Here is a 13,691-nt window from a genome sequence, read left to right on the forward strand (position 1 = left end):
TCGCCAGCTTGCTCCTCAGTTACAGGATGGACGTAGCCTACATAGATTTAAAAAATAGGCATGGTTAGTGAGGTTGCCATTAGAAAACACTGGGTACTGCTGGAACCTTGCACATTTGTGTCAGACACGCATCGTAGGGCGGTGATAAAGGGAATTCCCCGTTTATTCCGATGATGTGCAATATATACAGAAGCGCTAGCCACATGACTTTTGTGATAAGTGCGGGATGACAGCCAAAGAAGTGTGCTCGTGTTTTATCTGCAGGCTGACGTCACATCTTTCCCTTTTTGCAAGCTAAGTACATTCACAATAACTCAACAACACAGTTCATAGTTAATCATTAACTCCAAGTCGTTTCGGCGTCTTGATTATGCGACCGCAGCGGGTGGTTCTACGATGTCCGACGGCTGCTGCACACCGGCATACTTCACTGGCGTTGTAGCCGGTAATTTGGCGGGCAGTTCGGGAACTTGTGGCTTCGGTGTTACGTCGATCTCTTCTTGATGGTGATCCCGTTGAACCGCCGATGGAACACTGTCATCGTCTCCCGTCTCTGGCAGTAGGAGGAGATGGCGTCTGTTCCGGCGAACGGCGCCTTTGTCGGTCTCTACCCAGTAGGACCGTGGCGTTTGGGATGGCCGCAGGATAGTTCCGGGAGCACCCTTGTCTTTCAGCCACACTCGATTTCCTGCAGAAAGTCTGGGCAAAGACCTGGCAGCATGACTCTTGTCAAAGTATCTTTTCTGCCTGTTTCTGTATTCCTCATCCATTTTCTGCCACGATGAGCTAACGATACAGGGTTTTAGCAGAGATTGAACGCAAGGTATTCTTGAGCGCAATCGACGGCTCATCAAAAGTTGTGCTGGACTGTAACCTGTGGGACCCGGCGAGTTCCGGTAGTTCAGCAAAGAAATGTAGGGGTCCTCTGCTTTCTTTAAAAGTAGCTTTATCGTTCTTACCATGCGCTCAGCTTCGCCGTTGGCTTGCGGGAAGAGCGGGCTAGTTGTGACGTGCTTGAACCCGCACACGCTTGAAAAATGCTTGAAAGCAAACGAGACAATTGTGGTCCGTTATCGGATACCACGGTGTTTGGGATGCCGTGCCTGGCGAAGATGCTCTTCAGATGGTTGATAACCGCTTCTGATGACGTATCACCTTTCAGCAAGGCAAGCTCTGGATATCTGGAATGATAACCCACAACAACAAGATACACGGCGCGTTTTATTTCAAATAAGTCCACGCCGACTTTTTTCCATGTAGCTCTGTCGTTTCCGAGGGAATCATTGGTTCCGCGAACTGAACACGTTCATTCGCACACACATGGCAATCAGCTACAGCTTTTGCTATCTCTTTGCTGAGCCCCGGCCACCAAACAGATTCCTTTGCTTTTGCTCTGCAGCGAACGATACCTTGGTGCTCTTCGTGTAGTCGTTCGATCATTTCCTTCCGCAGACTTCGCGGGAACAATAATGCGAGCATCTTTCAGCAACAGGTTCTTGCAAACTGAAATGTTAGCACGGACGGGCCAAAATTGCCTCAAAACGTCTGCGAGCCTTTCTTTTCTTGGCCACCCGTGGTGGCAGGCTTTCAGCAATGACAAGCATTCCTGGTCTTTTTGTTGCTCAGCTCGTACGAGATTAAACATGCTTTCTGTAGCCGGTAGGCCCTGAACGATTCCATCGACGAAAGCAGATACGTCTGAGTCTGTCAAGGCGCCTAGAGTATGGTTAGTAGCGTTCGCTCGTACTCTTGATAAGGTGTCGGCTGTCGCAATGCTTTTGCCGAGAACGTGCGTTAGTGTGAAGCAGTACCTCATCAAACGCATTCTGAGTCTTTGGATGCGAGGCGGCATAGCGTCCAGAGGATCACGACCAAGCAACGGAAGTAGAGGCTTGTGATCTGTTTCGAACAAAAATTTCATACCTCTTAAAAATTCGTCGAAACGTTCAGCTGCCCACGTCAGAGCTAGCGCCTCCTTCTCTATATGAGAATATTTTTGTTCCGTCTTTGTCAGCGATCTCGAGGCATAAGCAACCGGTCGTCGTTCCCCGGATGGTTGGATCTGAAATAATACAGCACCAAGACCATACGATGAAGCATCAGCCGAGACTATTGTCTCGTAGAGAGGGTGGTACATGGCGAGGCACCTGTCCGAGCTGATGGATTCCTTGATTTTGCAAAACGCTTGTTCCTGTAGCGGTCCCCACGACCACTCATTGTCCTTGCACAGAAGGCTGCGTAGAGGCGTGCTCATAGACGCTGCATCTGGAAGAAACCTAGCAAGATGGTTCATCATTCCCAGAAGAGAGCGAACTTCCGTTACGTTCTGCGGCCTCGGAAATTCTGTGATGGCCCGCACTTTTTCAGGATGCGGCCGCACGCCACCAGCGCCAAAGATCATGCCAAGGAAGGATACTTCTTGCACTGAAAAACAGCATTTTTCTTTGTTCAGCGTCACTCCTTTCCGCTGTAGTCTTCCGAGCACCTTGTGTAAGCGAGAGTCGTGCTCTGGCTTATTTGCGCCGAACACAAGAATATCGTTCATGTAATTGAAAACAACGTCTAATCCTTCCAACACTTGCGTGAACTTCCTCTGAAAAACTTCTGGTGCCGAGGTTACACCAAACGGTAGTCTGCGATAGCAGAGGCTTCCTCAAAGCTTCCCATGATCTGCTCTACGGTTGGCAATTGGAGGCGCTCTCTTCTTACGAAGGTATTTAGTTGAGTGAGGTCGACGCAAATCCTGACTGAGCCGGATGGCTTCAAAGCCGGCACAATTGGCGCACACCATTCCGTCGGATCCTCGACCTTCCTAATCATGCCTTCCCGCTCAAGCCTGTCAAGTTCCTCCTTAACCGCTTGCTTCATCGGGATAGGAATCCTGCGCGGGGTTGACACTGCGTAGGGGATTGCATTTTCTGCCAACCGTATCGTGTGCTCTCCTGCTATAGATCCGATTCCTTGAAATAGCCCTGGGTACTGTCTCGCGACCTCGTCGGACGTTTCTAGTTTGTCTAAAAATCGAATTACCCCAAGGGCATTTATTGCAGGTAGCCCTACTAAAGGCATGTGCAAGTTTTTTACGACATACACTGTCTGCTCGCAGCGATTGTCCTTCCATGCGATTTCGGCTTGAAACTTTCCGCACGTGTCAATGCTTGCGTCACTTGGTCCCCTTAGATTTCCTGCTTTCTCAAGATAGCTTGGCATTCCTGGGAAATTTTCCCCCACGACCGTGACTTCTGCTCCAGTATCGACTTTCATTTTTTACTTCATGGCCGTTTATCTGTACCGTCACGAAGTGCGCAGACAACTTGCTTTGTCGCGGTGTAACTGTGCTGAGGAATTGGCGCTCGTTATCTGGGCAGCCCGGTGCCGTTACCCCGTCAAGTTTTGTTTCTCTGTTTTTAATTTGACAAGCCTTTTCGAAATGCCCTAGCTTCTGGCAGTAAAAGCATTTTTGCTGCTTCGCTGGGCAACTAGTTCGCGGGTGCATCGAACCTGCACAATAAGTGCAGCTTTTTACAGAAGCGGTCTTCTTGCGACGCGCAAGTGTAGCATTCCATTCTCTCTTCTGTTCTGTTTTCTTGTTCTTTACCACTGCAACATATGTTTCGGCGCTCGTACCTTCCCGCTGTTTCAAGTCTGCTTGCTGCTGCTTTATCGTTTCGCTTGTTCGGGCCCTTGCTAATGCGGTGGCCAATGTTAGCTTAGGGTCCATTTGAAGCTCTTCCGACAGCGCTTCGTCTAGAAGGCCAACTAGAAAGCGATCCCTTATTAAACGGTCCTTCATGTTATCGAAGTCGCATCGCTCTGCTAACTTGTGGAGGTCGGTTGCAAATTCGTCTACAGTTTCCCCTAGCTGTTGACGACGTCTGTTAAAGCGGGCGCTCTCATACACTGTGTTCTTCGTGTGAACGAAATAGGCTTCAAACTTTGCCTTTAAGACCTTGAAAGTCTTCAGGTCTCCGTCTTTTACCGCTAACGAGCGAAGAATCTCTGTTGCCTTTCGGCCCATTGTGTAAAGAAGGGTTCTTACTTGAATTTCTTTCGTTTTCTCGCTGAGACCGGATGCGAAGCTGTAGTCTTCTAATTCCTCAATCCAAGAGGGCCAGTCTGCTGCGTTGTGGAAATCAAATGGCTGCGGAGGCTTTATCCCAGCCATTGTTGCTCGTTGCTGGACGCTCGTTGCTGCCGTGCCTTCCGTGAAGACTTGCACCACTTGCAAGCTACTGCGCCGCTCTGTCGGACTGCATACGCCCATGACGGTCTATTTCGGGAGCGGCCCACCCCACTTCTGACACCATGTCAGACACGCATCGTAGGGCGGTGATAAAGGGAATTCCCCGTTTATTCCGATGATGTGCAATATATACAGAAGCGCTAGTCACATGACTTTTGTGATAAGTGCGGGATGACAGCCAAAGAAGTGTGCTCGTGTTTTATCTGCAGGCTGACGTCACAATTTGCACATCACGGCCTTCATGCATGGAGCTGATGCATAAGCTTCTACCGGATAGTCCTGGTGCATTGTTTTCAGGTGAATTAAATACAATAGCTTCGACAGGTGGCAGGCGAACGGAATCTGAAATATTTAAATAGAAATAAATGTCCACGTGATGCTGGTTCATGCTGCAGTAAATGCTACAAAAGCTGCTATTGCTGACAATTCTGTGAAGACATCGAGATATACGTTATCTACCGCGAAGGTGCATTAAGATAATGCTAGTGCTGCAACTGTTCCATTGCGCACTTGCGTTAACTGTTGGCACGCCCTTTTTAGTGAGTCGTGTGCGCCCTGGGACCACAAAGACTTGCGCAGTAAAATGGTCGCTGCAAATCTTGTATGCTGTGCACAATAAATTGACTGGCTTTTCCATAAGGTCAGCCCTTTGAGTGTATGTCACCTATGCCGTCGACCTACGCACGTTTTAAAACAGTGAGTTGTATCGCTCAAACAATAAGCATTAAATATTTCGTGACAGCCCAACACAAGTGCGTATATGCATGATGCATCAGGCATTTAAGAAATGGCTCATTATTCTGAAGAAAAAAGTGTACACTACTTTTGTGATTACCGAACAGATGAAGGGGCCTGCACCATGTTTGGCTCGGAACGATACATTTCATATTGCAAATTTTCCATAACAACAAAAAATGCCGACACAGAGGCATAACATGTAACCCTTATGAAAATGAACAATGAGTTTCTATAGAGAAGTTATGTGTTCCTAATGTGACATCAGACATTCATAAGAAATGCATCGTCTAATGTTCTTTGGCATCACAAGTACATCAGAGACTCAAATGACAATGCACCTTATGATTTCTGATGAGAGGAGTATGCAGCTTTTTTGTGTTATTGCTGATGTCAAAGTACATCATATAAGAATGTGTACGATGCCAAATCGTGAAAAATTTCTTGTAATGCGATAGCATTAAATGGCTCATGAGGCGGAGAGTCCGGCATTGTCGGCGTTAGCACTCGATATACAAAGAGGTTACAAACTCTCAACCTTTCATGGGACTCGAACCCACTACCTTTAGCGGTAATTAGGGCTACGAACACACGACATTTGGTGTTGATTGAGGCACCGTTAATTAAAATAGTTATTTAGGATATAGGTAATTAATGCACTCGAACCCACGAACCTTAGTGCAAATCGAACCCTCTTAATTAACATGTTAATTAAGGCACAGTTAATTACTGTGAAGTTAATTAGGACACTCGAACCCACGACATTTGGTGTTAATGAAAGCAATGTTAATTAAGGTGCAGTTAAGATACAGTTATTTGAGGCAGTCGAACACAGGACCTTTGCTAATGAGGACGATGCTAATTAAGGCGCAGTTAATTACGATCGATAATGGAAGCTTTGTTCCGGCCGCAAAGCCCTCCACGTCTCAGTAAGGTGCCTGGTGGTGGTCTCGTGCGGACGCTGCCCTCTCGGTGAGTGCATATTCCCCATCATCCTTTAAAAGGTTCAATACTTACAAGCATTTGTCTCGCAAACCATACTTACTTCAAGGAAATTTTCCACGTCTCAATAATTTCTCTCGTCGTATTCGAGTGCTGATTGCCGTGTTATCGTTTGTTAACGAAGCTTTTCCTCAAGTCTAAATATTTTAAGGCAGTTTGTCGTGTGCGTATCATGGCCACGCACGCTTATATCGCCTTCCGTTTCTCTACCACGGGTGCGCTTTAAAACCACGGCGCTGCAATTTTCCTTCAGAGACTGTCCTTCCTTCTCCTCCCTTAAACTGGCTCTCTTAACTACTACACGCAGAGACAAAAACAGCGCTCGCATTCGGTCCCATAGATATGAATATATATATATATATATATATATATATATATATATATATATATATATATTCATCTTATCTATGGGACCGAATGCGAGCGCTGTTGCTTTGTCTCTGCGTGTAGTAGTTAAGTAATTATTAATGCAGTAGTTTATATATATATATATATATATATATATATATATATATATATATTATATATATATATATATATATATATTGTCACGTGGTCGTGACGTCAAAGAACAACGTAGCAATACTGTGAAAGGCAAAACTAGCTTTTATTGGGCGAACCTGTGCCCACACAACAGGCTACACTTAAAGCACAACGAGAGCGGCGAACACAGTCGACGAACGTCGAAAATCTGATCAGCGGGTCCAGCAGTCATCGAATGTTCCAGACTAATCGTTGGGACCCTCGTGCCTTCCACAAAGTTCTACACCATTTGCGTCACGCGATGAAATCAGATAACACAAGCTTCGGCGACAACAGACAGCGTATAGAAGCATCGATAACTTTCCAGAAACTTCGGGAACATGCAGGCGCGTCCCGCGCTGTGCGATAACATTTGTTAGGCGGCGAAACGTGGTCGCCCGCCCGATAAATATAAGTACACGTGTCAATACCCCCCTCTTAAGAACCATCGACCCGATGCTGCAAACAAACGAAAGAAATAAAGAAGCACTCGTAGCAAAGAAAACAAGAAAATAAGGAAAGTTCGTCATAAAAGGGTTTAAGACGAACCTTGTGGACCACTTCAGATAGTGCGCAGCGCCGCTGTGAATGCGAAATGCCGTCTAGCAAGACCTCATAGTGCAGTGCGCCAATACGTCGGATGACTTTGTAAGGTCCGAAATAGCGTCGCAATACTTTCTCACTCAGTCCTCGTCGGCGTATCGGAGTTCATACCCAAACACGGTCGCCGGGGTGGTGCTCGACGAAGCGTCGTCGGAGGTTGTAGTGTCGGCTGTCGGTACGCTGCTGGTTCTTGATACGTAGGCGGGCGAGCTGTCGTGCTTCTTCGGCGCGCTGGAAATAGACAGCGACGTCAAGATTCTCCTCGTCAGTGATGTGCGGCAGCATGGCGTCGAGCGTCGTCGTCGGGTTCCTTCCGTAAACCAACTTGAACGGCGTGATCTGTGTTGTTTCTTGCACCGCCGTGTTGTAGGCGAATCTTACATACGGCAGGACCGCGTCCCACGTCTTGTGTTCAACGTCGACGTACATCGCTAGCATGTCGGCGAGGGTCTTGTTCAGGCGCTCCGTGAGACCATTCGTTTGCAGATGGTAGGCACTTGTCCTCCTGTGGCTTGTCTGGCTATATTGCAGAATGGCTTGGGTGAGGTCTGCTGTAAAAGCCGTTCCTCTGTCGGTGATGAGGACTTGTGGGGCACCATGTCGCAGCAGGATGTTGTCGACGAAAAATTTCGCCACTTAGGCTGCGCTCCCTTTTGGTAGAGCTTTAGTTTCAGCGAAGCGGGTGAGATAGGCCGTCGCCACGACGATCCACTTATTCCCGGATGTTGACGTCGGAAACGGCCCCAACAAATCCATCCCAATCTGCTGGAATGGTAGGCTAGGAGGTTCGATCGGCTGTAGTAATCCTGCTGGCCTTGTCGGTGGTGTGTTGCGTCGTTGACAGTCTCGGCATGTCTTGACGTAACGGGCGACGTCGGCGGTCAGACGCGGCCAGTAATACCTTTCCTGTATTCTCAACAGCGTCCGGGAGAATCCGAGCTGCCCAGCGGTTGGATCGTCGTGTAGGGCGTGCAGTACTTCTGGACGCAGCGCTCACGGTACAACAAGAAGGTAGCTGGCGTGTACTGGTGAGAAGTTCTTCACAAGCAGGTTGTTTTGTAGCGTGGACGAAGACGACCCGCGCTTAAATGCCCTAGGGACAACGTCGGTGTTCCTTTCCAAATACTCGACGAGGCCTTTTAGCTCCGGGTCTGCTCGCTGCTGTTTAGTGAAGTCTTCCGTGCTTATTATTCCAAGGAAGGCGTCGTCGTCCCCGTCGTCTTGCGGCGGGGGATAGATGGGGGCGCGTGATAAGCAGTCGGCGTCAGTGTTTTATTCCGGACTTGTATATTACGTTGACGTCATATTCTTGCAGTCTGAGGCTCCACCGCGCCAGCCGTCATGAAGGGTCCTTTAAATTAGCTAGCCAACACAACGCGTGATGGTCGTTGACCACTTTGAATGGCCTGCCATATAGGTAAGGGTGAAATTTCACTGCAGCCCAAACGATGGTGAGGCATTCCTTTTACGTTGTAGAATAATTGCCTTCCGCTTTGACAGCGACCGGCTAGTGTAAGCTATTACGTGTTCATGTCCAGCGTTTCTCGTCAGTGTGGATTTCGGTATTGGCGTGCTCGTCGAAGTGCGCAAGTACGGGCGGCGACTGCATGCGTCGTTTGAGTTCTTGAAATGCGTCGGCCTGCGGCGTTTCCCACTTGAACTCGACGTCACATTTAGTTAGCTGTGTCAGCGGCTCAGCGATGCGTGAAAAGTCCTTGACAAATCGCCTGTAGTAGGCACGCATTCCAAGAAATCTACGCACTGCCTTCTTGTCGATGGGGTGCGGGAACTTTGCGATGGCAGCTGTCTTCTGCGGGTCGGGGCGGACTCCAGACTTGCTGATGACGTGGCCTAGCAATAGAAGCTCATCGTAAGCGAAGCGACACTTTTCCGGCTTCAGGGTGAGCCCAGATGACTTGATGGCCTCTAACACTGTCGCAAGCCGCTTAAGGTGATCGTCGAAATTTCCGGCGAAGACGACGACGTCATCCAAGTAAACAAGACAGGTCTGCGATTTCAATCCTGCGAAAACCGTGTCCATCACGCGCTGGAACGTTGCAGGCGCCGAGCACAGTCCAAATGGCATAACCTTGAAGTCGTAGAGGCCGTCTGGGATGATGAAGGCGGTCTTTTCGCGATCTCTTTCGTCGACTTCTATTTGCCAATAGCCAGACTTGTGGTCCATCGGCGAGAAGTATTTAGCGTTGCAGAGCCGACCCAACGCGTCGTCTATCCGTGGAAGGGGTATACGTCTTTCTTCGTGATTTTGTTAAGTCGACGATAATCGATGCAGAAACGTAGGGTTCCGTCCTTTTTCTTCACCAAAGCAACTGGAGACGCCCACGGGCTTTTCGACGGCTGGATTATGTCGCAGCGAAACATTTCGTCTACTTGTTGTCTTATAGCTTCGCGTTCTCGCGTCGAAACTCGGTAAGGGTTCTGGCGGAATGGTCGAGCGCACTCTTCGGTTATTATGCGATGCTTTGCGACTGGTGTTTGTCGAATCTTCGATGACGTCGAAAAGCAGTTTTTGTATCGTCGAAGCAGACTTCTGAGCTGGTGCCGCTTAATCACGGGGAGACTTGGATTGATGTCGAAGTCTGGCTCGGGAACTACGGTCGTCGGGGTAGATGCGACAGAGTCCGTGAGGACAAACGCATTGCTCGTTTCCAGAATTTCGTCGATGTATGCAATCGTCGTGCCCTTGTTGATGTGCTTGAACTCCTGGCTGAAGTTTGTCAGTAACACTTTCGTGTTTCCGCCGTGCAGTCGAGCGATCCCTCTTGCGACGCATATTTCACGGTCGAGCAGTAGACGTTAGTCGCCTTCGATGACGCCTTGTACGTCAGCGGGCGTTTCGGTGCCAACCGAGATAACAATGCTGGAGCGAGGCGGGATGCTCACTTGATCTTCGAGCACACTCAAGGCGTGGTGACTACGAGGGCTCTCCGGCGGTATCGCTTGATCTTCTGACAGCGTTATTGACTTCGACTTCAGGTTGATGATTGCGCCGTGTTGGTTCAGGAAGTCCATGCCGAGAATGACGTCTCGTGACCACTGTTGCAGGATAACGAAGGTGACAGGGTAAGTCCGGTCATGAATGGTAATTCTTGCTGTGCAGATTCCAGTCGGCGTTATGAGGTGTCCTCCAGCGGTCTGAATTTGAGGGCCCTCCCATGCGGTCTTAACTTTCTTCAACTGGGCGGCGATATGTCCATTCAGGATGGAGTAATCAGCCCCTGTGTCCACTAAGGCGGTAACTGCGTGGCCGTCGAGAAGCACGTCGAGGTCGGTGGTTCTTTGTCTGGCGTTGCAGTTAGGTCTTGGCGGCGTATCACGACTGCGTCCTGCTGAACTGAAGCTGGAACGTCGAGTGGTGAAGTCGTCTTTCGTCGGTGCAGTCTTGGCTTCCTGACTTCGTCGGGGCGGCGTCGTGTCATTATGTCGTCGAGATGGTCTCTTCGTCGTCTTCGTCGGCGGCGGAGGATCTTCGTCAGTTCGACGAACCGCAACCGCACCTCCATCGGTGGCTGCTTTTAGTTTTCCGGATATGGGCTCGCAGAGCGGCCCCGGGCTGGGCCGGTGTATGGTCGGCGCTGCGGCGACAGGTAGCGGCCTGGTGACGACGAACGGGACGGTCGTCGAGGGCTCCACTGAGTAGCGGTGAGGTAGTCGGCGATATCGCGAGGGCGTTCACCTTGCTGCGGGCGCGGAGCGTTGACGGCGAAACCTCGCAGTCCCATCTCTCGGTATGGGCATCGTCGGTAGACGTGGCCGGCTTCGCGGCAGTGGTAGTAGACCGGGCGGTGGTTTCGCCGCCTAAAAAATGTTATCGCACAGGGCGGGACGCACCTGCATGTATCCGAAGTTTCCGGAAAGTTATCGATGCCTCTATACGCTGTCTGTTGTCGCCGAAGCTTGTGTTATCTGATTTCATCGCGTGACGCGAATGGTGTAGAATTTTGTGGAAGGCACGCGGGTCCCAACGATTAGTCTGGAAGATTCGATGACTGCTGTATAAAAGCCGACGCGCTGGACCCACTGATCAGATTTTCGACGATGGCCGACTGTGTTCGCCGCTCTCGCTGTGCTTTAAGTGTAGCCTGTTTTGTGGGCACAGGTTCGCCCAATAAAAGCTAGTTTTGCATTTCACAGTATTGCTACTTTGTTCTTTGACGTCACGACCACGTGACATCTGGTGGAGGTGCTTTTCGTCCACGTACCGAACGCCCCCGACAAGCCGTGATCCAAGCCCGGACCGTAAAGACAGCACCAACGCAGTCACGGACCATCGAGCGAGCCGTCGTCTACAACACCTGCCCCCGGAGCACGGACTTCTACCTGAGAAGACCAAGATTGTGGCCAAGACAACCACAATGGCTGCCCCAGTCTCACCCATCGTACTTCAACAACCCAGAGAGGCCCCTAGCTTCCGTGGAGCTACGTCAGAGGATCCTGAAACCTGGCTCGAAACCTTCGAAAAGATCTCGACCTTCAATAACTGGACCTCTGAGGATAAGCTACGACACGTGTACTTCTCCTTGGAAGATGCCGCGAGGACTTGGTTAGAAAACCGGGAGTCCACCCTAGCAACATGGGACCTGTTCCGCAGTAACTTCCTGAGGACGTTCACGACCGTTGTCCGAAAAGAAAGGGCCGAAGTTCTGCTGGAAACCCGAATCCAACTACCCAATGAGACCATAGCCATCTTCACAGAAGAGATGACCCGTCTTTTCGGGCACACCGAACCGGAAATGTCCGAAGTGAAAAAAAGTGCGTTTCTCGATGCGAGGCGTAAAGGCAAGAACTTTTCGCCGGACTAATCCGAAACCCACCGAAGACCGTAGCTGAGTTCCTGACAGAGGCTACGTCGATTGAGAAAACGTTAAAAATGCCCAATAGGCAATATAACCGCCAAGTGCTCAAGCCTCAGAATATGAAGAAAGTGAGTGAAAATACAGCAAGCTTACCAGAAAACACCTGACTGCTTAAGTTACTGCCGCGCAATGAATACTGGCCTTCCTATTTCATTTACAAAATTCGAGTTCACCAAATGTGTATTTGCCAGTGGCTTAGTATCCTGAGAACAAGACAGACCTAATTGTAAATATCAATGTTAAACAACGGTATGCACACTGCGTGCTTAGACCTGCGACACATATGGCACACTACACTTCGAATTCTTACGTGGACAAAAACAGCACGCGTGTAGTATAAGCGGAAAGGAAAACTTGGAAATATATGCTACAGCATAGGAAACAGTTACAAATAAAACCAAGATAAAAAAGAAACATACTGTATAATAGGAAGAAAAAAATGTACTTGCAGCGAAGCGATTGATGTGAGAAAAATACTAAACATCAGGACATCCGAGGTGTTGTTTTAATAGGACAAGATTACAAACACAAATAAGCAGCAAGTCTTGCATAAATATTTGGCCTATTTAGCAAGATGCATTAAGTAATATGTCGATTCACCTATCCACTAGTGATACCGAGATCCTACTTCTGTGAAGACGTACACTCAATGCATGCCTGACATGTACATCCAGATTACACGCCGTACTGCTGAAGCCATGACCACGGGTTATGTGGACACCGTTGTGGGTCATGGTTTCACCACAACAAATAGAATTCTGTGTTAACTTATCGCTGTGGCACAATAAGACTATCACATCGTGAACACATGCAAGGAGCATGTAAAAATAGTCACGAAAACAATGCCTGCACTGGTGCAGGGTGGCAACGGAGCACAAAGTCGAAGTCACTGATGAATGTCACAATAACAGGGACCCTTTCATCAAGCCAAAATTTCACACGAAGCAGCAGCAGCGCATTACATGAATGTTTGTTTGCATAACAATTCTAGAGTTTCATGACTTTAAGTAACTATCCCTTGTAATGTTTAGTTACGTCAAAGTTATGGCAACACCCCTTCAAAACAAACCTGTACCAGTAGCACGCTGTGATTGCTTACATTTTTCCCCTAATACTGCTCGTAAAGTGAAACCTTTGTAAGCAGAGATTATCTACAACGTCGAATCATGTATAAGCGAGGAAACGTCATTGCAGCAAGAATCGGTCAAGAGGTACATGAGTCGTTATCATGCGACTTCAGCAGAAAAGCGGGAGCTCACGCACAAGGGCGCATGATGAACACGAGTATTTCCGAACTTAAGTTTCCTCATGAGAAGAAAACGCTTATCAAGATTTTCAATTCTGCATTATGGCAATAAATTCGGGCAACTAAACTCTGACACCCAGCAAGCATCGCCATAGGTTTCACTGTTGCCGTGGGAGTTCTCTTTCCTACGTTCGCAAGGCACCCTATGCCCACACGAGAAGCACGCACAACACGTGTGCAGTTAGCAAGCACCGTTACTCACCTTTTGAATGGCACTACGCGGTCGAAAAGCGCTCTCCAAGTTGGCGGTGCTTCGATGTTGCTCGCTGCATGCACGCCGGTGCATAGTGGACGAGCAGTGGCACGCAGAAAATAAGCATTATTTCTTTGCGACGTTCACCCAACTTTCCACGACAACCAGAGACAAAGGGAGCGCACTCCACGGCATGAACATCGTTGGTCC

The 13,691-nt window shown here is 48.9% G+C and overlaps 1 protein-coding gene across 1 annotated transcript; it reads right to left on the reverse strand.

Annotated features, from left to right (window-relative positions):
• Positions 1 to 3,193: 3,193 nt before the first annotated feature.
• On the reverse strand, positions 3,194 to 4,264 carry LOC142578518 (uncharacterized). Its single transcript, XM_075687896.1, has one exon. It carries the CDS (start codon positions 4,262 to 4,264, stop codon positions 3,194 to 3,196), a length of 1,071 nt encoding a protein of 356 aa, XP_075544011.1.
• Between the last annotated feature and the right edge of the window lie 9,427 nt (positions 4,265 to 13,691).

The sequence above is a fragment of the Dermacentor variabilis genome, chromosome 4 (assembly GCF_050947875.1).
Source record: "Dermacentor variabilis isolate Ectoservices chromosome 4, ASM5094787v1, whole genome shotgun sequence".
NCBI lineage: Eukaryota > Metazoa > Arthropoda > Arachnida > Ixodida > Ixodidae > Dermacentor > Dermacentor variabilis.

Bases quoted from the DNA above. Each gene is read 5' to 3' on its own strand.
- LOC142578518 (XM_075687896.1), bottom strand. From the start codon at position 4,264: ATGGGCGTATGCAGTCCGACAGAGCGGCGCAGTAGCTTGCAAGTGGTG.